Source organism: Sturnira hondurensis, unplaced genomic scaffold, assembly GCF_014824575.4.
Source record: "Sturnira hondurensis isolate 20B ecotype Veracruz unplaced genomic scaffold, ASM1482457v3 Scaffold0013299, whole genome shotgun sequence".
NCBI classification, from domain to species: Eukaryota; Metazoa; Chordata; class Mammalia; order Chiroptera; family Phyllostomidae; genus Sturnira; species Sturnira hondurensis.
In genome coordinates, this window is record NW_028085930.1 from 1,186,642 (window position 1) to 1,211,014 (window position 24,373).

The following is a 24,373-nucleotide window of genomic DNA, read 5'->3' on the forward strand; positions in this document are numbered from 1 at the left end:
ATCAACAGTGTATAAATAACTGCTTACATTTGCATAAAGCTTGTGGATTCCAAACTTGTGCATCAGAACCGCCCAGGAGGCCTTTTTAGCCACACTTCAAACAACATCAACCTTGCTTTTCTTTGTGGGCGGGATGTGAAGAGTGCCTCACTTTTCTTACCTGGAGTTCAACTGTCCCACTTTCCCAGACGCTGACTGGGCGCCACTGGCCTGACCCCCTGCGCGCGCGGGGCTGTAGACAAAGGCCCATAAAGTGGCCTCTTTCCTTAAGCGGTGCAGCAAACCGGAAACTATTTCCCAGTCCTCAAGTCGCCGCTGAATGTGAGAAGTTCATGGCTTTTGAAGGAATCTTGCAGGAACCAAAAAGTTGGATCCAAAGCAACAGCCTTCGCCCCGCCCCATTTTTTCCTTCATAGGAAAGGGAACTGAAGGTCTGAAAGAGCTGGCCACGAGCCGGTGACAAACCTAGCCCTCCAACATCCCCCGCCCCCGCTAAGGAAGGAGGAGCGACGGCTACAATGGATCCTCCTGCGCGCTTTGTGCGCGCTCTCTCGGAATCCAGCTGTCGCCGCCCCACTTGAGGGCGCACATTTCCGGGCTGCCCACCAGCCGGGTCGCTTCGGTAGCTGCTGCCCCGGCAGAGCCTAGAGCTGCTCCCGCCCGATCCGTGGCCGTCCGGCCCCAGTCGCCCCCCAAAATGCCAGTCGACTTCACCGGGTACTGGAAGATGCTGGCCAACGAGAATTTCGAGGAGTACCTGCGCGCGCTCGGTAAGCCACTGCTCGCGGAGCTGGGCCCGGGGGCGCCCCGCGAACCCCTCGGAGGGGCCGCTCCCCAGAGCCTGCGCAGAAAGGGCGTCAGCTGCGGGGGGGCTCCCAGGGTGGCCAGCAGGCTTGCTGTTGCAGGATGGGGGTTGTTAAGGTTTGTTGGTGGTAAATATCTGATAGCTGGCTCTAGACGTGAACAATTTCGTTATGAAAGCTGGGCTTGGTTTCCTAGTTTTTGTTTTTAAAGGGTTAGCATAGGGCAGGAAACTTTGGTGCAAAAAAAGCAGAAAAGTCTTAAAGGGCACAGACTGGCTGAGCGCAGAGGCAGTGCCAGCGAAAGGGAACCACAGCCGTCTTTCCCCGGGGGAATGGGCCCAGGGATCCCTCCACCCTAGGAACAGGTCTCTGGGTTTTCTGGTCAACTCTTTGCCCCCCTCTGTACCTGCACCCCTGCAGATGTCAACGTGGCCTTGCGCAAAATCGCCAACTTGCTGAAACCAGACAAAGAGATCGTGCAGGATGGCGACCACATGATCATCCGGACGCTGAGCACTTTTAGGAACTACATCATGGACTTCCAGGTTGGGAAGGAGTTTGAGGAGGATCTGACGGGCATAGATGACCGCAAGTGCATGGTGAGGATTTACATACACCCAGACATCTCCTGCCCAAGGGGCCTGACCGAAGGCTAATTAATTTGAGAGGGGAACAGGGGCCCTTGTGTTCTTAAGAACCAGGGATCTCGGCACTCTCAGCCCCCAAGGTAGGCACCACCCACTCATCCAGCATCCTGGTCCTCCAGACCGGAGGGCTATAGTTATAAAAACTTAGGTTTGTTTAGTTTCCACTGTGTCCCAACACTGAGTCATGTTTTTTATACACTTGACTTCACCTCCTCCCAGCAGCCTTTGAGGGAGGGAGGTATGAGTGAACACACCCATTTAGCAGATGGGAAAACCTTCTCGAAGAGAGGAAGTAAGATGCCTGGAGTAACTCCACTAGGGAGGGGCTGGACTGGAGCTCCAGGCATGTCTGTTGACTGTTCTCTGGCTGCACTGTGGGCTGGTGGAATGAGGAAATGAAGAAGAGACACAGGAAGCCCTCTTGATGTGAACTTCCTATATGATCTAGCCTGAAGCCCAGGAAGCACTGTGATCTCTGTCAGAGTCTTCTGACCTGCCCCTTCTCCTCCTCAAAACAGGGCCTTGGCTCCTGGCCATCCCCTTTCCCACCTATCTTTGCTGGTGTGCAGCTGAGCCTCCTTTGAACCTCGCAGCCAGCACCTACTGGGAAGGTCGGCTCCTTTGCAGCTCCTGCCAGAGGTTCAGCAGTGGGGGTGGGGGTGGGGGAGGGAGACCCTGCTCCCAAGGGTGGGAAGCTGGTGACCTAGAGACCCCAATTAGTGCTGTCACAGCAAACCCCGGAAGGTCAGCCCCAGGCCTCCATCAACAACATTCTCGGGTCACTGGGAGGTCAGGGTGCTCCCAGTCTCCCTTTCACAGCCTTGAGTCCAGCGCTGCCAATAGTTTGTGCTTATTGATGAGGCCCTGCCCCCCTGTCCTTCCCTCGTCCCCTTTCCGTTATCCACGGCAGGGCGGGGGGTGTCTGCTGCACACCCTGCACTGTGCACAGCCCAGGGAGGGAGAGCTTAGTCACTCCATATTAGGCAATAACAGGCTCCACAGGGGAAGAGACTTGCAAGGGATGGGATTTGAACCCTAGGTCTTTGGACTTTGAAGCCCACACTCCTGCTCTCTGCCAGCTCCTCTCTGCTGGTAGGCTTTGCAGAAACCAGGTGGCCGAGGCTTACCAGGATTGTGGTTGAGGAGTGTTGGTGCCTGGGGATAAGGAGCCCCAGGCCTGGGGGGCTCATCCTCTTGTTGACTCATGAAGGTGGTCAGGAGTGAGTGTGAGCCTGCTGTGTGGAACGATGGCAGAAGAGGGGATAGCACACGGGGAGTGTCCTCGGAGAGGCTACTGGTGGGAGAAAGCAGTGTTGTTGTAGGGAAATGCCAGGCTGTGCCTTGAAAAGACTTGAGGTCACTTAACCTGCCTGATGCTCACAGTGAGAAAGGTCTGTCCTGGTGCAGGGACCGTGGAGGGGGGGGGGGCGGCGGCCATGCCTTTCAGAGTGCTGCCCAAGATCTGCCCCTGGCCACTGCATGGAATTGCCCTGTGAGAACAGTTGCCCCCAGCTCACTCCTGGGGAACTCACAGCACACAAAAAAGACATTTCTCTTTATTTTGGGTCACCCACAACCTCTGGAAAGTATTGGCTTGTACCTGGCTAATTATCTTCACACTTTTATTTGTTCCCTTAATGTGTAAAGTGTTTATTGATCACCTAGGATACTAGCTGATGCTCATCAAGTGCTTACTACATCCCAGGTACTGTTCACATTTTACTTTAATTCAGTCTTCACAACATTTTACAAATAAGAAAACTGNCTGTGTGGAACGATGGCAGAAGCGGGGATAGCACACGGGGAGTGTCCTTGGAGAGGCTACTGGTGGGAGAAAGCAGTGTTGTTGTAGGGAAATGCCAGGCTGTGCCTTGAAAAGACCTGAGGTCACTTAACCTGCCTGATGCTCACAGTGAGAAAGGTCTGTCCTGGTGCAGGGACCGGGGGGGGGGGGGGGGGGGGGGCGGCCATGCCTTTCAGAGCGCTGCCCAAGATCTGCCCCTGGCCACTGCATGGAATTGCCCTGTGAGAACAGTTGCCCCCCAGCTCACTCCTGGGGAACTCACAGCACACAAAAAAGACATTTCTCTTTATTTTGGGTCACCCGCAACCTCTGGAAAGTATTGGCTTGTACCTGGCTAATTATCTTCACACTTTTATTTGTTCCCTTAATGTGTAAAGTGTTTATTGATCACCTAGGATACTAGCTGATGCTCATCAAGTGCTTACTACATCCCAGGTACTGTTCACATTTTACTTTAATTCAGTCTTCACAACATTTTACAAATAAGAAAACTGAGGCAGGACTTGTCATGTGGTCTCGGGGAAGCAGGGTAAATGTCGGAGGGAGGATTTGACTTTGGTCCGTCGGCACCAGAGTGCCTGCCCTCGGCCACTGCCCGGTACCTACCCCTGTCCTGACACATAGCAGTCGCTGCACCAGGCGCGGGGCCGCAGCCCGCACAGCACCGTCCCTGCTGTTCAGAAGCCCAGGGTCTCTATGGTGGAGACACACAAATAGTCCAGACACGGTGGCATCAGTGGGGACAAAGGGAAACACCCAGAGGAGGGGATCCCCGGAGGAGTTCTGGAGAGTGTCACTTCTGTATTTGATTAGAGAAGAACAGGAGGTAGAAGGGAGGGGTTTGGACACAAAAGAAGGGACACGTAGCTACCTTGTTTTCTTTTTTTAATATATTTTATTGATTATACCATTACAGTTGTTTTATTCCCCCCCTTCATTCCCCTCCATCCTGCACACCCCTCCCCCACCATTCCCCCCTTTTAGTTTATGACCACGTGTCTCAAGTTCTTTAGATTCTATATTTCCCCTACTAGTCTTGCCCTACCCCCTATCTATTTTCTACCTACTGTCTATGCTATTTTCTGTACCTTGTTTTCTTAACCCAGCGGTGGGACAGTGGCAGGTGAGCAGATCAGGAGCCCAGCAGTTGGGCAACCTAGAGGAAATTGGGTGGGATTCGTGGTCACTTTTGCTGTTCCAGGACTCACAAGATGGCCACTCACTTACCTTGCTGTTGCCCATTGCGGGAGAGACGGCCCCTCTGCACAGGCTTCTCTTTGGCCCCTCCTGGGTGGAAGGAATTATAGCAGCCTTCCACCCTGAGGCTTGTGTGTGGAGGGGCCCTCAGGGGTCCTGAGCAGGGCGGCAGCCCCTTCTGTGCCACACACGCTGCACCCACCAGCCAGAAGCAGCAGCTGGGAGGAAGCCAGTTTGTTCTCAGCATCAGGTTGATTCATTCTAACGTGTTCTTCCCAGCACATTACAAAGGTGTCACTTTGCACAGGGGATCATTCCTTCAGGTTTTGTTCATTCCTCTCTTGGTCCTATGACCAAAGGAGGGATTTCAAGGTGCTTGCTCTGTCTTTGCAGCCCCTGTCTATTTTACTGAGATGAATCACATGAGAGTCCTGACCTCACAGAGCTCAGGGTAGTGGGCGAGCCAGATCAAAGCTGCCTGTCCTACTGTGATCGTGTGCATGGAGAAAGGACCAGCAGAGAAGGACCCCCTCCTGGCTCTGGGAGGTCAGGGGAAGTTCCCACAGGAAGCTGAGTCTGAGCTGTGGCTTGAAGGATACACAGAAAGTATCCAGGCAGGCAGGAAGGGGGTGAGAGGAAGGCCAAGGCCAAGAGAGCAGCATTTGGTACATGCTATTTTGGACCCGTCCCACAGCAGGCCCGGGGCTCAGTGTGGGGACACCGAGGCAGGGAGGCTTCCTGGAGCACCGAGGCCAGTGGAGGAGACAGAGGACCTTCAGGCCATACAGCCCAGTGCTGTGATGGAAGCCCAGTGGGCCAAGGAGCATAGGGCCCAGGCTTTGGGGCAGCAGTGGTCATGGAAGGTTCCCAGGGAGAGATCACAGCTGAGTGGGGCCTTCAAGGACGAGTAAGAATTAGGGCAGGTGTGGCGAAGGGGTAAAAACATTCCGGCCAAGGGAACCGTGGTCAGCAAAGGCCTGGCTGGGAGGAGGTTAAGGAGATGAGAGAGATGCAGTCTGGAAGACTGTAGTGTGGCTGAAGTGCAGGATGTGGCCAGAGGAGAGGACAGTGATGGGGAGGAGACATGGAGCCTAGACAAGGCCCCAACAAGCCCCAGGGAGCAGTGCTGGGGGAGGCGTGGTCAGGCTGACGTTCCTCTGTTCCTCTCCAAGGCCGCCTGGCTGGGAGATCTCCAAGCTGCCCCTCTTCCCCAGGAATGCAGATAAGGTTCCTAGCCGGAAGGCAAAATCTGGCCTACAGTTGTATTTAGTTTGGCCTGCACAATATTTGAAAAATTTCAAAGCCAGTTACCAATGATTGCCAGAGATTGCCAAATTTCATAGAAAAAAAAACATCCATATTTCTAGCTATTACCAAAAAAAAAATCAAGACGCTAAAAATGCTGGGCGAGTGATTATTTCTTTGCCATATGGCTCCCTGGGACACTGTCACAGTTGCTCCCTTTAGATGGGACATTGTCCAGGTTCCCGAAGTCCACTCATCCCACCCTGTTCCCTGAGGTGGAGGATCAGCCGGCCCATTGTCACCGTGTGCCCCATCGTCACCGTGTGTGCTGCAGGCTCCTCACAGCAGTGGTTCCCTGAGTGGAGGCCAGCAGCACTGGCCAAAGCAGGAGAATGTCAGAAACACAGGTTCTCCGGCCACACCCCTGACCTGCTGAATCAGAAACTCCAGGAGTGGCGCCAGCGACCTGGGTTTCAGTGCGCCCGCCAGGTGGTTCTGATGCAACTAGAGCCTTCAGTCCACTGCTCTGGAGCAAAGAAACTTCTCTGTGTCTGCATCTTTCTAAAACCAGGTGGAGAGAGCCAGGTACCGCTGGCCGGTTTAGCCCATCCCCTGACCCCCGGGGACATTGCCATCCGTGCCCAGAACCACCTGAAATGGCTCTGCGATCTTCCCAGGTTGAGGTGTAGAGAGATTCAGGTCGGTGTAGCCCAGAGTCAGTAACTCAGCTCCCATTTTCAGTCCGTTCTCTTCAGCTTTTACATAGCCCACAGCAGCAGAAACAGTCATTTTGGTAGAACTTCATAGACTGGAACTGGTTTTTCTCCACCGCCTCCTGCACGCAGGTACCCGCTCAGACACAGTCTCCAGCCCCGTTTGAAACCATTATCATTTATTGAATCTCGCAGCCGTAGGTTTTCGAGACCTTGGGTGGGGAACCTTGAGAAAGGAAAGCGCTTCTCGACTTCAAACTGTGTTCCCCATTCCAGGACCAGGGAATCCCTCCGAGTGAGGAATGACTGGGTTCTTTGTTCTCAGCTCCCCCAGCAGGAGTGGCTTTTGCAGGAGAAGAGGGAGCCTCGGCCAGGAATGGCCAGGAATCGCAGCCGTCCGTCAGCCTGGCTCTGCATGGTGGTGGCAGAAGGGCCATTTGTCATCCCACCATGGGCACCGGGACAGGTTTTTCCCTGGAGGGGGTGGCTTTGTTCACGAAGCAGCCAGTTGCCTCTTCCCCGGCTGAGGCCCTGCCTTCCTGTCCAGCTCTGAACTCAGGATGACCCCTTCCACAGAGGCTGCCTTCTGCTTCAAGGCCTCCGCCCCTCTGTGGGGTTCTTTGTTTTTATTGTAAAAGGGAAAAATTCAAATAGCCCAGGAGAGAGTCGACTGAAAGGGAAAGGACCCCTTTGCGCTCTCGGCCTGACTCCCATTCCCCAGAGGTTCCTCCTGTTACTGTTTCTGGTGGTCTGTCTGGGAATCTCGATCAGTTGGTCAATGAATTGGTCAATGTCTGTAAAGCCAAAAGACGGGGGAGGGAGGGACTGAGAGAAAGACCCACTTCTCAGTGTATTGTTTTTTTTAACTCAGTGATATTTCTTAGGCATCTTTCTATATCAGCACTTACGGATCTCTGAATTCTGTCCCTTTTAACCTTCTCCGATGCCTTCCCTTCCCTCCTTGACTTCCTTACTTTCACCTGCCCGTCAGCCACCACCCATCTAAGGGCACATGAACTCCACCAAACTGCTGTCGAGGCTTGGGCATAAACTTGCCAGCTTTCTGCTCTTGTTCTTGATTCATTAAAGAGATTGGGGGGTTCTTATTTTTTAAAAACATACCATGCCAATGGCAGAAACAACTCCCTGGGCTGCAGAGCTGCACGTGCCGTCGGATTTGGCCGTTTCTGGGAGCGGCTGTGCCCAGTCGGCCGGCATTCGGCTGGGGGCTTCCCAGGAGGGAAACACGGAGACTCTTGCACGTCTTAGCTAGAGTTCTCTGACCTTTGAAATCGTGTCGGCAGCATGCTTTTGAGGATTACTAAAAGAAGAATTAAAATCCCCCAAGTAAAATTCACCAAGTAGCTTTCAAGAGTCACGGTGTTTTGTTAGGTTTTGGTTTCTGTGAGGCCGGCACAAAGGGAAATACCATGTACTCAGACTTTAGTAAATGTCGTGCTTGTACCACCAAATGGTTTTAGCAGGTTTTCTCTTTTGGTTCCCACAACCATCGTGATTCCTGCTTTACAGATGAGAAGCAGGGGCTGAGAGGTTAAGAACCTTTGGAACCCGGGGTCACCCAGCCAGTGGGTCATAGAGGAAGGGTTCTAACTACATAAAAGCCTCTATTACAAGCCACCCCCCTCCCCGCCATTGGAGCTCTGCTGAGGGCTGGTGTTTACCATGAGCCTGATTGCAACCTGGAGGCAGGCAGTGTTGACAAGGCATGAAGGTGTGGAGGAGGGTGACCTTAGATGATTGGACACAATAATGCCTCTGTTTTCACATCTGCAAAACGGGCATCATGGTTGCTGCCTACAGGGCAAATTCTGAGGGCCCTAGAGGTAGTGCAGAGGACGGTGCCTCGTGAAGCCACGACGCTGTGTGCACCAGAGGGCCAGAGCCCTCCTGATACCCTGGACCCAGGGTTTACCACCCTGGGCTCTAAGGACTTCTAGGTTCTCGTAGTCAACCCAGACCCCTGGCTCCTCAGGGCCTGGAGCCTGAAGGGGTGGGTGGGTCAGGAAACCTCCCCCCCACCCTCTGCTGCAGGGATGCAGACTCTGTAAGCTGATGACTGTCCTTAGTGTCCCCTTTCCCCATGGGAGTCTCTAGAAACCAGCCCCTGCCACCCAGGTCCTATTGCAGACATTTCACATGTCACGGGGGTGTAGTCGTATTTGACCTGGAGTTGATTGAAACCTCTGAGAGCGAGGGCCATTTCTGGGTCACAATAGCTTCCTCCCTGGGAAGCATTTCCGTTGCTGTCTCTATTGTGTAAATTGAGTTGTGCTGGGGCACACATACATACACACAGACATCTTTGTCCCCACAAAGGGGAACCCCAGGTCTCTGTGTTGTCCGAAATGCCTCCATCAGAGCACATTTCTTTTGGCTAACCAAAGACTTCTCTAGGCTTTTCCTTTAATATGCAGAAACCTTAGAGTGCTAGCTAGCTCTCTTTAATACCTGGACGTTAGTAAGTCTCTCCTTCTAGCCTGCCTCCCCCTCCTTTCCTGGCAAGGGTCCAAAGACAATGTGGGAGCTCTCTGGGGAAGAACTGTGTAAACAAGGTGCACATGAAAGCAGGAGACAGGGCTGGAGGGGACCCAGGCTGTACAAACCACCTTTGCCAGCCTTGCAACTGGCCTTGAACTCAGAAAACAAGGGGAGAAAAATCCCATCTTGCAATGCACAGTGAGTCAGAAAAGTCGTCTTACTCATTGACTGAGAGGTCCCACTTAATGGGATTATATTCCAGGAAAATCATTCAAAAGAAAAAAAACTGTATCTATTTGTGTGGAGGGCTGTGTAGCTGGGTGGTAATGATCCTCAACAACCCACACAAGCATAGCCACCAGGTGAGGCTGCTGTGTGAGGCCCTGCCCTAGCAGTCCACCTGTATCACACAATCCCCCAGCAATCCTGGAGGGGGTGCTGCTCTCCCACTCCACGACAGAGACCGGGGGGGACCTGCCCCTGGTGATCTGTCTTCAGGTCTCTTGACTCCTTCTTTGTATGCTCTACAGAGCAGGCTGCCTCCTGCTGGTGTCCCGAAGCACCAGATAACCACGGGTGGTTAGGAACTGTGGTGTTTAATTCCACAAGCCGCCACATAGCCATGTAAATGATCACTGAGGATAAATGAAAAGCGTTTATGGGTAATCAGCCAACAAGTTCCATAGATTCTGCTGTTTAGCATCCCTCTCGCCATCCCCACAGTTCTGCCTGTCTCTTGCCTGTAATAATAATAACAATTAGCATCTCTTGTGCTTACTGTGTGCCAGGCTTAGCACTTTCCATGGATTATTGCATTTAATGACTGCAGCGTCTTCGCACTGATCTCCCTTCCACTGTCCTCGACACGGCAGCCCATCCTTTCCCTTCTAGAAGGGGAATGTGATCGTGCCTCTCTAAGCTCAAAACCCCGGAGACGCCCCAGCACTTGACAGGCAAGGCCAGCGGCACCCAGGGTCTGCAGGATGTGGCCACGCCGGCCTCTCCGGCCCCACTCCCTCCCTCACACTTCTCACTGCGTCCCCTCACCCTTCGCAGGTGCCTTCCCTTGCCAACCCCTTTTGCATTTCTCTGCTCACTTCCCTGGGGTAAGGCCCTTGCCTCCTCCTGCAGGAGGATAATTACTCGCTGATCAAGACCAGCCCACATTTAACTGCTCCATCCGTCTTGTCCTGCTGCCCAGCCCCTCATCCTCGCCTTCTGCCTCACTGCTTCTCTCTGCAGGCGCTGCTCCTGGGCGCCTGTGACGTTTGTTAATGCATCTGAGGTTAGGAGGGCGCTACCCCTTTTATCTCCAGCGCTCAGCACAGTGGGCTCCAATGTGTTTGTCAGATGAGGGTTGAGTAGAAATAGACCCTCAAACTATATGAATGGCAGCCATTCATTCTGTCACTGCCAGATCCACTTGTCATTTGATAACAGTCAAAGTTTGCCTGGTATTCCCCACGGGCTGGCAGTTCTCAGCACTTTCCATGCCTTCATCCTCTAACCTCACGACTCCCAGATGGAGATGCTAAAATCCTTTCTATATTATGTGTGAAGACAATGAAAGGCAGAGCAGGTATCTCTTGTCTGAGATCAGGTAGCTGGCGGAGCAGGCTTTGGATCCTGGTGGTCTGACTCCAGAGTGTTGCCGGAGGGAGATGGAGTCATTGTTGTGTTAAGGGGTCAAAGCTCTGGATTTGTTTCTCTGTAAAGCTCTTGAACTCACAAACGCAGTGTCTCCCGATGAAGGGTAGTGCCGTGCGGTGGAATCATTGGGAGTGGCGTCTGGTTTACATTCCGTTCTACCCCCCATGGAGGCTTCCCTGCTGGCCAAGAACCCCAGCTTCAAGGGTGGAGGGCAGTTCTTCCCCTCAGGCTCTTGCTTAGCCACAGCCTGGCCCCCTCGGAGGCGGGGCCTGGCCGCCTGGCTGATAGTAACCAGTTTAGCTCTGGAGCCACACTGTCATCTTTGGAATCCCACCTCTGCCACTTAAAACCTAGTGCCCTTAAGCGAGTTCCTTCACTTCTCTGTGCCTTTACTTGTCTGTGAAATGGGACTATTATAAAGGTGAGGAGTAGATGTGGGAAAGCCCACACTCAACTGCTTGGCAGTATGCGTCGTTATTAATTTCTTCACCTTATAAACCATGTCCTCCAAAAGACAATTTCAGGGGGTGGTGACCTGTGAAGGGACACCTGGCCATCCAGAGCAAAGCAGGCAGGGCCCACGTGACCGGAGGCAGGCCTGAGGGGTCACACACCTCCCCACACCTGTAGAAACGGGCTGGGCAAGCTCGAGAGGGGAACTGCTGCTTACCGAGTATTTTGTGTGTCCAGCACTGAAATAGGTCCTCGCAGCCGCTTGTTCCATTTCCTCCTATGGTTCTGTTCTTCGGCAAACTCATTAGCCCATTTTGCAGATGAAAAAATAGAGCTCAGAAAGTGGAGTAGATTGCTCAGCGTCATGCAGCCTGAAAGGTGGGCATGGGTTGGAGCTCAGACCTGCCTCTGCCCACGGCTGTCGTTGGTTCTCTCCTGCAGGCCCAGCAAAGGCAGGAGGGCTGGGCCTGACCCAGCCTGCAGCCTGCCAGGTAGGTGCCGCTCCACGGTGACAGCCCCCGTGGCAGCAAGATGGCCGTGTGGGAACGCAGGGCAGGCCATGGGTTCAGAGTTGGGCAGAAGCAGAAGGGGGTTTAAACCCTGACCGACACTCTTATGGGCCATATGGCCCTGGGCGTGATGACCAAGTGCTCCTGGCCTGAGGAACTTGGGGTGTTTGTCAGCCCAGGGGCTGACCCAAGTCTATAAGACTACTCTATGGAAGAATAAACAGCCACATTGCCTGAGATATTTTGTCTAACAAGAAAAGGGTGTTCACTGTCTGAAAAATTATAAGGGTACCTAGAATGTTTTCCTGCCATTCATTCAACGGACGGGAATGCGAGTTTTCTCTGCCACTGATTCTAAGGTGGGGGCCGGTGTCCCTCTGTGACTAAAAGGCCCCCAGGCCCCCAGGAGCACTGTGTCAAAAGCTCCTGGCCTGCCCTCTCTTCCCCGGTTACCCAACCAGCAGCTCTTATCTTCTGGGAGCTGTTTGTGTCTGTTCTCCCAGAAAGATCAGAAGCAGAGGGTGGACTCTGCTCTGCGGAGCCCCTCCGGGCACTCTGGCTGGACGGCCAGTCCTTACTCCCCACCCTCCCTTCCGATGGGCTTAATAATCCTTGCTCTGGCCCTAGTAGCAGAGCCAGCTCTGCCTGCTGGATGAGCAAATATCTGGATTTTTCCATCGCACCAGGTTTGGCTTGTCAGAGCCACAGAGATGCGAAGTTGAGGAAGAAGAAGGGCTGTGAGCGAGCTCAGTCAATTCCGGGGTTGGAGGTGCAGGATCAGGCTCCGCGGGGAGGGTCAGGCCAAGGGAGCCCAGCCAGGCAAGCCCGTTTAGAAGCCCCGCTCATGCTGCCCTGCCCTCCTGCATCTGTCCAGGCTCTCCCCTCTATCTGGGAGTCCCAGATGCATCTTTTTCAAATGCTACTTTTTAACCTGACCTACGTGCTGTTTTTTGGTGTCACTTCCAGCGTTGCTTTCAGTATTGTCTCCTCCAGGCACCCTTCCCTGCGTGAACTCTGTCCCCGCTTCAGAGGCTGAGGACGTGCCTTCCGGCTTGCACATCCACCATCACCTGCCTTTAGCCAGCACTTCCTGTCCTGCTGGAAGTCTCTGTCTGCTCGTCTTCTTCTCCAGGGGTGTGTGAGCTTCTGAGAGCAGGGTCCTCGCTGACCTGCCTCTGTTTCCAGCGCCCAACGCTGGTGTGCGGGTGTGGAACGCACGACTGCAGAATGTTGTTTCCTTGCACAGAACTGTGCTGCAAAACCCCACCGCTCACTCAGGGGTCAGCTTAGATCAGGGAACGGCAGAGCGCAGTAGCCAAGGGTGCTACAGGGGTCAAATCTCATCTCCCCACTTCCTGGGTAGGTGGCCTTAAAGCCTCAGTCGCCACTTCTGTAAAGTGGGGAGAAGCAGAAGTGGTCCAGGAGGGTTAAAGAATCAACTTGCTGTGACCCACGTCCTGTTTAACATCCTGCCCCACCCTTAGTGTGTACTCAGTGTGTCATTAAGATGAGTGGTGACAGTGATAATGGCAGTGGTCCTTTTATTTCCGCCAGGAAATAATAATAATATTACAGCCCAGACTGGGTTGGGTGCCCCTCAACCATCCCAGCACAGAACACAGGTGGAGTCCACGGCGGTTTACGAGTCTATCTCCCCTCCAGGCCACACTGCCGGCAGAGCCGGGGCCCAGCCTCAGGGCCACCCTCAACGCTGGTCCCCCAGAAGGACCGAGTGCAGTTCTGCAGGGGCCCTGCGCCCATCTCCAGCCCTGGTTTCCTCCTCCCCACCCAGAACCTTAGCCTCATGGGGCCTTGAGCTCTCTGACAGTTTCTTGTTTTCGAATTGATTGTGGGTACTTTCTTAAACGTTTAAGGAATTTAGAAAATGACATGTCAAGACAAGTCTTAACATTGTATCATTTTGTTTGCCCTAAGAATTTATTATCATTTGCTGTAAGCTTCTTCGTGGTATTAGAATTGCATTCTCCTGTGCCCACAAAGCCTTTTTGTGGCTTTACTAGTTTGTAGTAGTTGCTTTTAACAGCTATTATGTCCCTAATTACTTGTTCACACTTTAAGGCCTTATTAATTTAGTTTTAATCTGCTTTTAGAGTGAATTGGCTTTCCCCCCTAAATGTGCTGATTTTAGATAATTGCCAGCCCCCTAGGAATGGATCGGTGGGAGTGGAGCCAGCCCATCCACTTAGGCAGCAGCCTCGCCCTCCAGGAAGCTCGTAGAATTCTCAGCCAGAAAGAACTGGGTTTAAGTGATGGCTCAACTCCTAACCCCTAGGTAGCCTGGGCTGGTTACTCAACTAAGCTTTGTTTGTATTTGCTCTAAAGCTTAAAGATCAAGTGAAACATTATGGAATCCTCCCAGCACATTACTAGGCATTTGGCAGGTTCTGTTACCCTCCCTGCCCTTCCCATCTTCTCACTTATTTAACATAAGCTCCAGAGGCTGAGAACCGCCTTATTGTCCCAGAAGCCTTCAAAGAGGAAACTCATACTCCAGGAGGAATAGCCAGTCTCCATCATGCAGTGGTTCACATCACGTATAGAAAGCACACTGTCTGGTTTTCCGATTCACACCCTGTGGGGCAACCTTGTTCACAAGTCCCCCCGTCCACCACGGATGAAAGTGAAACTACCAAGACATGATCTGCTTGGGGAGGAGAGGTGGGCAATCTCTCAGAGGGGAAAGACCAAGAACCTCTTCTTCAACAGCGTTTATTAGGTTGTAATACATAGGAATATAGGTAAAGTTCATCAATCAATGTCAGGCAGCAAGGACCAAACAGTAGATAACATTTCAAAGAAATCTGAGGGTTTAGTCTGAGTCAGTGTCTGTCAGGTAAGGGGGTTGCAGAAACTTTGGGAGACACACTCATTTCCTGCTCGGACCCTTATCATATGAATGAAAGCACTCTTAGCAAAGCAGGTTTCACAGGACTTTAGGAATTCTTTCTTATGCCTGATCACCCTGGATCCTGCTCTAGCTGGCAAGGGGCTGCACCGCCTTCCCCATCATAAGTTTTTAGGCTTAAGTGCATTAGAGCCAAGAAGTGCTTCTCTCAGATGGAAATGGGGACTTGGGCTGTCAGAATAGCTGGGGGGCAAGGGTCCATCACTCCCTCTTTGTTGCAGCCCCCTGAGTCCTTCCATGATGGCCTCCCAAGTGATCATGTCTGGCTTAGGTTGCCCCCGCTCTGAGGCGTTGTACCTGCCTCTAACTAACCGACTAAGCGTTGGGGGCAGGGGATGAAGCAGAGGCAGCGTTTGCTACCAGAGACAAGCTTTGTCTCCTTGTGGCTCACATTCCGGAGGTCGCTCACTCGGCCTCAGCCAGGAGGGGCAGTTACAACTCCTGAAACCAGGCAGAGTGGTTCCCAACAACACCCCTCCCCCTCCCTCCAATTTAGAGAGCATAGACTTTGGAGTCAGACTTGGATCAATCCTGGCTCTGGCTTCTGCAAGCAGAATCACCATGGGCAAGAACTGCTGTATTGTGACCTGACTCTGGAACCCCAGAGACAAGATGCAGAACTAGCCTTCTGGTTGGTTCTGCAGAGCGCTGGGTGGGCAAGAGTGATTGCTGGTCCTCCCAGCCCTGCTCACTGGAGCGGTATTTGGGCATGTGGGACCTGTAACGAATGTCATAAGTTTTGGGCAGCTGTGGTTCATGCCAGGTCACTGCCAAGAGATGGACCCGTTTAGTGGGAATGGTTTGTCACTGGCAGCACAGGTCACTTGCACAGGGCAAGGGGGCCTCAAGACTTTCCCGGGACATACTTCCTCAGGCTGCCTGCGGGAGTCAGGTTTTCTGTGTCACTGGTCCCATGTGGCAGTGCCAGCCGGGCTTTCTAAGTGGTCAGGGGAGCTAGAGAATGGCTTTTAAAGTGACAGTCCCTTGTCAGAGTGAGGCCAAGCTATCTTCATTCATCTGTAGGTGCCTGTCTTTCTGGCAAAGCTGATGACAAGGTCAGAGTTTTGGAATTTATTAGTTTTTTAATAGAAAAGTTACACTGGCTTTGCTTCACAACCAACGTGCTCTAGGTCCCAGCCCATTTGCAGACTCGAATGTAGTCTATACGATGAGAATTACTGTTTGGAGGAGAGTTGAGTATGGACACCCCACCCCCTTGTCCTTGAGTTTCTCTGGGCTCCATGTCCAAGACGAAGTCCCAGAGCTAATGTGGGTGAGGGGCTGGAGGCAGCAGTGCCCATTCCCATGGTTTATACCGTGACTACCTCAGTCCCCAGGATAACCACCTCCCTGTGCCACGTGAAAAGCATCAGGAGCATCGTTTGGGCTGAAATCCCCCCATTAGACCCTGACTCGATGCATTGAGCGGTGGTGAGAAGCCAGGCTAGAAAACCAGGTTGACTCAGACCTTAAGGACCCTTTCAGATCTGGCATTCATGGACCAAGCTGAATCCCTGTCCCAGACTTCGCCGCTCCAGGTCTGCAGAGGTGGCAGGGCTGCTGCAGAGGCAGGTCACAGAGGGATCTCTGCTTGGGTCCTGGGGAAGGTTGCTCTCAGAAGTTTTGGTTTGTATAACAAGAAAACACATGACCATTGCTTATTACCCATTCCCCTTGCAACAATGCCTCCTTCCTTCTTTCTTCTCTGTTGTTTCTTAGGTGATCGTCTGCTCCCGACTCCCCATCCCCTTTTCTGTTCTTAGGACAAATCCGATCCTCTGGGCAATGGCTGGCTTGTTCCCACAGAATACAAAGCTTTAAAAGCCCCTCCCCACCACTAGTGAATGTAGGGGAGTGGAGGGAGGGGAACGAAATCACATTTTTGGAGTCATCACAGCGCTCCATGGGAAGTCTCCAAATAGCTCTTCTGCTTAAACAAAGACTAATTAAATTTTACGGGAAGTGAGCATAGCGGCGCTCCTTGGTGCCCAGCTCAGCGGGCAGCCCTGCGAGCGCCCTGTTGAGCCAAGTCTGGGAAGGGAAGGAGCTTTGGAAACATTTAGCCACGATAAGTGGCACGTCCATCAGCTCTTCATGAACCTCTAACTGAAAACAAAACAAAACAAAACACGTCAGTTATTGTTCAACTGCAACGAGCAAACCCCATCCACATCCGAGCCCTGGACCCCAGGGCCACCGCTACCTCGGGCCTCGCGAGCCAGCCGCATGCCTCTGATGCACGTTCCTCTCATTCTCAGCACTACCTGGTAACGTAAGCTTTTCAGGTATCTAATGCCACACAACGAACCAGCCCAAAGCCTAGTAACTTAAAACGACCATTCAGTCTTGTGGATCCGTGGGGTGATTGGGCAGGTCTTCAGTTCCACGTGACTGCGCAGCTGAAAGCTCAGTTGGGGCACTCGGTTCTTCGGCAGTAATGCTTCTTTCTTGGTCTCCAGGGCCTTTCCACATGGCGTTTCTCTGCAGTAAAATAGCCTGGACTCCGTTAAGCACAGCAGCGGGGTTCCGAGAGGAGGGGGTTCTGAGAGGACACGCCTCCAAAGTGCAAGCACCTCTGAAGTGTTCTGCTTGCCGTTGTGCTTACTAATTTCCTTCTGGCCAAAGCAAGTCGCACAGCCAAGCCCACAGTCAATATGGCAGGGGCACGAATATCATGTGATCTTTGGGGGTCCACCAAATGAAACAGTCTGCGCAGCAGGGCCTATTAATCCCCTTTTGTGGGTGAGGGCACCGAAGCTCAGAGAAGGTTAATCCCCTTGCCCAGTCAGTCCACATGGCTGGGGACAGAGGGCCCAGGTCTGTTGCTCCGGAAAACATGTCCTTTGCGATGTACTGGTTTTAACAGGATACGGGTGTGCAGTAGGGGGGGCAGGCCCCAGGAGCTTCGTGTGAGTGATAGCTGAACTTCCAGCCGCTTTAACCCAGAGGGCAGCCCCGCAGACCCCTGACCTGCCTGGCGAGTGTTCTCCCTGATGCTTCCGCCCCACAGATCAGAGCCGCGGGGCTGGCTGTGTGAGGCCACAGGCAGCATCCGGAGGCATGGACAACATGCTCCAGGCCCCAGTCTTTGTGTTTAGTCTGGTGTTGTGGCCCCTTTCACTTACCAGCCGTGCTCCTCCCCCACCTTACCTCCAGAATAGCTTTACAGCACTGGTTGGCTTGTCCTTATTCACTCTGTTTGGAATGCCTTCCCACTTGAGAAGTGAAATATGTTTCACCTGAGATGAGGAGCCCTCCTGCAGCTTCTTGCGGCCTCTGTTCTCCCCTAGTCCAAGCACCTGCCTCCCTGGGCCATGAACATCTGGCACTTCTCTGTCTCTCAGCCCTTCTCGGTGGTGATCTCTGTGGGACAAGCCTTTAGGGCCCACCTCTGGCTCCCTGCACCCAGGGAGCCAGAGGTGGGCCCTAACCACCAATGGCTGGACTCCAACCCACCAATGGCTGGACTCCACTGAAAGGTGTTTCTCCTGGGGGCTACTCCAGGTCTTGGCACAATGCCCAGGTGCTTTCTGCAGCCCCCGAAGACTTTAGCCAACTTGTGTTGGGTGTTCTGCCCTGGGCTGGGAAATAAGGGGGCACTGAGTCAGGCAAGGTCCATGCTCCAGTCCCAAATCTTTCCCTCACTAGTGGGGTGACACTGAGAAAGTCACTTCTCTGAGCTCAGCCTCCCCTGTATATCCAACTCAGGGGAGAGTAGGCTGTTCTGTCCAACTCACTAGGTTCCACGGAAGGTGAGGTGGCAAAAGGGCCTCTTTTGGACACTGACAGAGTCTCTGTGTCAAGGATCCTTCTCTGTAAGGGGTCTGGTGTGTGGGGCTCTGAGAACGGATTCCCTGTACCCAGAGAGCCTCCTGCTCCCTGTATTCACCAGTCTATCACGATGCCTGAAATTCTGCATCAATCATTCTTTTGGTAAGGTATTTTTATTTGTATCTACACGATCGCTGTTAAAAGCTGCCAAATGATCTGGGAAGGGTGACATGCTAGCCCAGGAGCAAAGCCTGATTTACCGTTAGCGAACATGTCTTTCACGCTCATTTTCTGACGTTGGTGTCAGAAAGTAAACAGGTGTGAGCTTTCTGGAGCTTAAGTTGGCAGTGCTTATGAAAAGCCTTAAAAATATGTGCACGCTGGAACACAACAGTTCTTCCTCAGGAAATTTATTCTAAGGAGACAATTTGGGTTTTGAACTGTGTGTACAAGGAAGTCTTACTTCTAGTAGCACAAAGTTATAAATAACCTAAGTGTCTAAGAAGAGGTAGCAGGCCAAATAGTGGTATGTGTGTGCAGTGAAATACTACAGGGAGCAGCTTTGTGGGTGTGAGTCACTCAGGGCCCCAGGCTCCGAAGGGCCCCTCGCTTGGTTTAATGTTCTGCTGTCCCCATCTTAAAATTCTTTTTTTTAAATAAATTTTATTTTATTTTTTTAAGTTTTTTTCTTTTTAAAATTAAAAAATCTTTTCTTTATTTATTTATCTTTAGAAGGGAAGGGAAGGAGAGAGGGAGAGAAACACCAATGTATGGTTGCCTCTCTTGCGTCCCTTGCTGGGAACTGGCCTGCAACCCAGGCATGTGCCCTGACTGGGAATCAAACTGTGATCCTTTGCTTCAGAGGCCCGGGCTCAATCCACTGAGCTACACCAGCCAGGGACCATCTTAAAATTCTTAATTGTGTTTTAAAAAGAAGCCCGTCATCTTTACTTTGTGCTAAGCCCCACAAATGATGTAGCCATTTCCAGAATATTATGTAACAATTAAAATAATGCTAATGAAGAATATTTGTAGAAGTAAAAGAAACTAGGGTACAAAACCATAAATGATGTAATTCTAATTTTTTGAAAGCAAATATCTATGCATATCAATAGGAAAAAAGACCAGACAGAAGTACCCAAAAATGTTAGAGCAGTTATCTCTGAAGAAGCAAGATTGCAGGTATTCTTTTAATTGCTGGGCTGTCTTTGGAGCATTTATTGTGTTTCGCAGTCCAGAGGGTATCAATGTGCTCACTGACCCTCATATATCCAGTAGAAGCAGAAGTGTGCGTATCAATGATACGAGAACCAACGATTCTCTCCTGGCCTCCGATTGAGTCTGGAGCCCTCCCTGCAGAGTAGACTTCTGGATAAGCACATGAAGAGAAGTTCAGTTGATGACAAAGCCACGTGTTCTTGGGAGTTCTTTGAAGTTGAGAGCTGTCTGATTTCTCAGTCCCCTCTTTCCTTCACAGGCCTGAGATGGACAAGGCACCCAGCAAGTGGGGCCTCGTGTGTTGCGGCTTGAGACCATTAATGGTCATTACCCATGACACACCTCATCAGACATTGACTTCATTATGTTCCCACTTGGATGTGGGACCTTCTCTCTGGCATGAGGCTGGATATGTACCCTGAGTGAGCTCTTCAGGGAGAACCGCTGCCCCCACCCCAAGTCCTCCTCTGCCCCATCTTCCTCTGGAAACAGGCTCCAGGAGCAGAAGTGAATTTATTCCTGTGCAAAGCTGGGGGAACACAGCTGGCTCCACCTGTCACCCCTGTGCTTGTGTATCGTTGCAGGTGTCATCCCAACAGCAGAGGGCAGTAGTGATCAGCAAACCCAGAAGGGATAGGGCTGGGAGGCAGGGGAAGGTGGTCGTCCTGTGGAGAGTGGCTACTCACCGCACATAACCATTTTCTAGATTTCTCCTTCTCTCCTAAATCCTGACTCACTAGGCAAAGCCGGGAACACAAGAATCCCAGAACCTTACCTCTAAAGCCAGGACCTCTGAGTCAATGGCCTCTGACAGCCTAATGTGACCAATGGGGACACAGAGACTCAGAGAAGGGACTTGCCCAGAGTCGCGCAGTGAACAAGGGGCAAACAGTTCTAACTGCTGCAGCGGGGAAGTGGGCCCGTGTGGAAGGAGGCGGGTGGCTACGCAAAGGGGCAATGCCCACTGTACCCGCACACAGGTCCCGGTCTAGACCCTGAGCTCCTGCACTGTCTCACCTCGAAACTCTAACGCTCTGACCCCGGCGTGTTTCTGGGTGAGCCCTCTGCTGTTTCAGCAAGACTACCAGGTCTCCCACTGGCACAGGCTGGGCCTCCTCCTGTGAGCTGTCTTCCCTTCCGCTCACCCAGCACCCAGCAGGACAGCCGTTGCTTGGGAAGATGTGAGGGCCCAAGGGTGGTGGGTGGGGGTGGGTGGTAGCAAGCACTCACAGGGCAAGGTGTTGCACTCCTTCCCCCACAGTTCCCTGGAACCCTCCCAAGGAGCTTCCTGAGCATGTCCCTGCTGTCTCGTCCTGTGCCTTCATCTCATGGTGGTCCCCCAGTAACCCCTCTCCCCAGCCCCTCCTCTCCTCTGCTTCAGCTCCATTCTTCTGTCCTTCAGGAAGGCCCAGCCCTGGTGTCTCCTCCGCCCAGAGCCTCTCCCTCCCTGACTCTCATCTGGATTCCTGCCACCTTAGTCTGTAACAGGTGACCTTGGGCCACTTAGGGAAGCAGTGAGTTCAGTGGGAAGGGGGGCTTCAGAGCCCCGCAGGTCTGTGTTCCGACCTGGCTCTGCCATTGACCATCTGGATGGACTTGGACTTGGCAAGTGTCTTAACCTGATCTGTGAAACGGAGGCGCTAATCCGTGCTCCAAAGGGATAACCGGGAGGATCTAGAGACGGCGCAGGGAGTGCCTGGAAGAGCCGCCATTCCTACCTGCAGTTTTTGTATCTGAGGTCATTCTCAATGAGATGAACAGCTCTTTGAGGTCAGGGGTGGGGACTTTTTGGTGTCCCAAGACCTTGCAAATGAATAAATGAATTCTGGAGACAGGCAGGGAAGTCTGTGAACCTGCCTGTCACCAGCAAGCTGAGGACAGCAGCCTCACCCGCCCGCACCCGTGCCCACTCAGCCCTCAGAAGCCTCTCCTCCCTCCCCAGCCCCACTCTCAGCCTTCGCACTGGCGGCCCACCCCAATGACATTTCCCCTCGACTTACCCTTTGAAACGAAATTTATTAAGGGTTTTGTAATTTTAAAACTGATTTACATATTTTAATAAAAGCAAATGATGGACAGGGGGCATTAGGCTACAAATTTTCTCTACTGAAATTGACTGGATTATGGAGGTTGGGGCTGCCCCTTCTCCAGCCTCCAGGGTCTGCACACTCAAGAGTCACATACACTGTTTTTTTTTTTTTTGCTTGGCAGACCACAGTGAGCTGGGACGGCGACAAGCTCGAGTGTGTGCAGAAGGGTGAGAAGGAGGGACGAGGCTGGACCCAGTGGATTGAGGGTGACGAGCTGCACCTGGTAGGTTCCTGGGGCAGGGCTGGGGCAGGCCAGGCTGGGCCCTAAAGGTCTCCATTGCAGTTCGAATGGACCATGGAAGAATGCCCCATGGGCCTTGGTTGTGCTCTGAAGCTTCTCCTCCAAGGGCCTGGAGAAGATGCTTGAGTGTGTGTTTCCTGGGTCTAGGCTGACCCACCCGTCCAATCAGAGGGAGGAGGTGAGGAAGAGCAGCTGACGGTGGAGCCAAGTGCTTTTGCATCCCTGTCTGTTTCCATTTTCTCAGCATCCCTATGGGCCAGGGCTGTATGGCTCCTGTTTTCGAGATCAGAGTGTGGAGGCTCACATCCCAGTTTCACAGCTAGAAAGCGGTAGAACTAAACTTACTCCCAAATGATGTCTATTTTCACTATGGCAAAGTGTGGCAGATAAGAGCCTAGGAAAATTCTCTAAGCTTTTCTAAGACATGATTGCAACCATCTATGTGGGGGAAAAGAAGCCTTCTCAGCTCAGGTGTGGGCCCCATTCACCTGGTCCTCCAGCCTGCCACCTCTGGTCAAAGCCACTTCTACCCCGGGCATTGTCTGGGAAAGGCACGCACAAACCCAGGGCAGGGGCCTTAGTGCCTGCAGCGTTAAACTCACACATGTCCTCTGAAAGGAGCCCTCTCCTCACTCCTTCTGTCCCCTTGGAACTCCCCAACTATTTTCCTTTCTAAGAAAGTAGCTTGGTCCAGGTGACCTGGGTTCTAGTCCTGACTCTCTGGGTGCCTTTGAGTAGGCACCTTCCTAGCCTCAGCCTCACCTGCAAAATGCCACCCTACCACACAAAGGTCCTGCAAAGATCAGCGTCTGCAGGAGCTCTGGGACATGCAGGTCTGGGCTAAGAGGCATAAGGGCTTTATTTTCAGAGGCTGTAGTGCTTGACCTTGAGTGTCTCCTCCCTGGGCTTCTACTTCCTCGGCTGCAGAGAAACGAGTATAGATTATGTGATCTCCACTGGCCTTCTCAGCTCAACAGTTCTGTGGCTCTGACAGAGGCTGCAAACTGGGGGCCACAGGCCTGTCTTATTTGGCCATCAGTGGGCTTCAAACTTCTTCAGCCAACAATTTAAAACTTAGGAGATGTCACATAAATATTCTGATTTCTAGCTTCCTTTAAAAAACCAACACAAAAACAAACAAACAAAATAACATTGGAAGGCTTGGCAACACTGTGCTGTCATTCTCCCTGGCCGCTGTCAGCAGGGGCTGCCCTATAGGCAGGGCGTGGGCTTTCTTGGCTATATTTTAAAACTACCTGGGAGCCTTCAAAAACAGCAACTCCAGTACTTCAACCAATGAGATGCCAGTATAACTGGTCTCGCCTGGGCCCAGGCATTTGTCAAGCCCCCAACATGCAACTAAAACCTGGAACCACCGTGCTAGTTTGCCACCCTAGTCGGCGGCAACTTATTGAGTCCTTTGTGGGGGGGGGATGATCAAGCCTTGTGTCTGGACCTAGTTTCTTCCAAGGCTGGACACAGACTCTGGCCTGGGTTTAGGCCTGAGGTTCTTGGAGCCTTGTGGCCCCTTGGGGAGGCAGAGGGAACATCAGAGGGCCAGTCCTGTTGATCAGTTTGTGGTTCTCAACCAGCTCAATTTATAGGTGATAGCCTGACCTCCACTGATCAGTTCAACCAACTTTCCAAGGAATTGGTTTGTTTGGGCCAACTCTTGGGGAAAAGAGCAGGTGCTGAGTATTTCAAAGCTGCTGTCCCTAGATGTACTGAGCCCCAAGCGTGACCCTGCTCTGGCCAATGACAAGCATCTGTTTTTGTTTCAGGAGATGAGAGTGCAGGGTGTGGTCTGCAAGCAAGTGTTCAAGAAGGTGCACTGAAGCCGGGGTCGAGCTTGGTCTAGAGGAATGAGTGGCATGGATGCGTGGGCCAGGATCCCACTCTTTGCACAGCATGGGGCAGAAACGTCCAGCCACCTCGGTATCTGTTAGCAGTCTGTCTCTCGGCTTTGTCTCTTCCTTTTCTTAAAACAAAACCAACCCAATAAAAGTGATCTCTGCTCAAGACGTCTGTTTTGGAGAAGCTTCGTCACCCTACTGTGCTCGTCTTTTCTCTGGGGCTTCTGAAGTTGGCTATTTCTGATGCCACCCCTGAGCAGATGGGAAGAATCCAGCCACACGCCTGAAGATCTAGTCATGGCGTTGCACTGTGTGATCTTTCCCCAGGGGCACTGGCTTGGGTCTGGGGTGTGTGGCCTGGCATTCAGTCATCTAGGTACCCAGCACATGACGTGTCCAGTCAGGGCCAAAGCGCAGTGAGTGCCAGTGATGCTGGAGAAGGTGCTCTCCAGCCTGAGAACTTTGAGTCGAGATAAGGGGACCCAACCAACAGAGGTCTCCGACTCTGCATTGCACGTCAGAGATGCTCTAAAAACTGCTTGTGAATGAAATGGAGCTGGATAGCAGAGGGGAAACAGCCAGAATGAGGTGGACCTCAACCAGAGGCAACTACCAATTGGATTTTGTTTCAGAGGTGTCATGAACCAACCCCAAACCATTCCTTATCTGTGGACTGATCTAAAACCTTCCTCTTTTCACTGTTATATTTTTTATTTTTTTAAATTTATTGGGGCGATATTGGTTAATAAGCTTA

At 52.3% G+C, this 24,373-nt stretch overlaps 1 protein-coding gene across 1 annotated transcript; it reads left to right on the forward strand.

Moving 5' to 3' along the window:
- Positions 1–503: 503 nt before the first annotated feature.
- On the forward strand, positions 504–23,788 carry RBP1 (retinol binding protein 1). Its single transcript, XM_037061181.1, is given in 6 exon segments — positions 504–548; positions 550–666; positions 668–770; positions 1,224–1,402; positions 21,647–21,748; positions 23,548–23,788. Coding segments are annotated over 6 exon segments (585 nt in total). The 5' UTR covers positions 504–518; the 3' UTR covers positions 23,602–23,788.
- Positions 23,789–24,373: the final 585 nt, after the last annotated feature.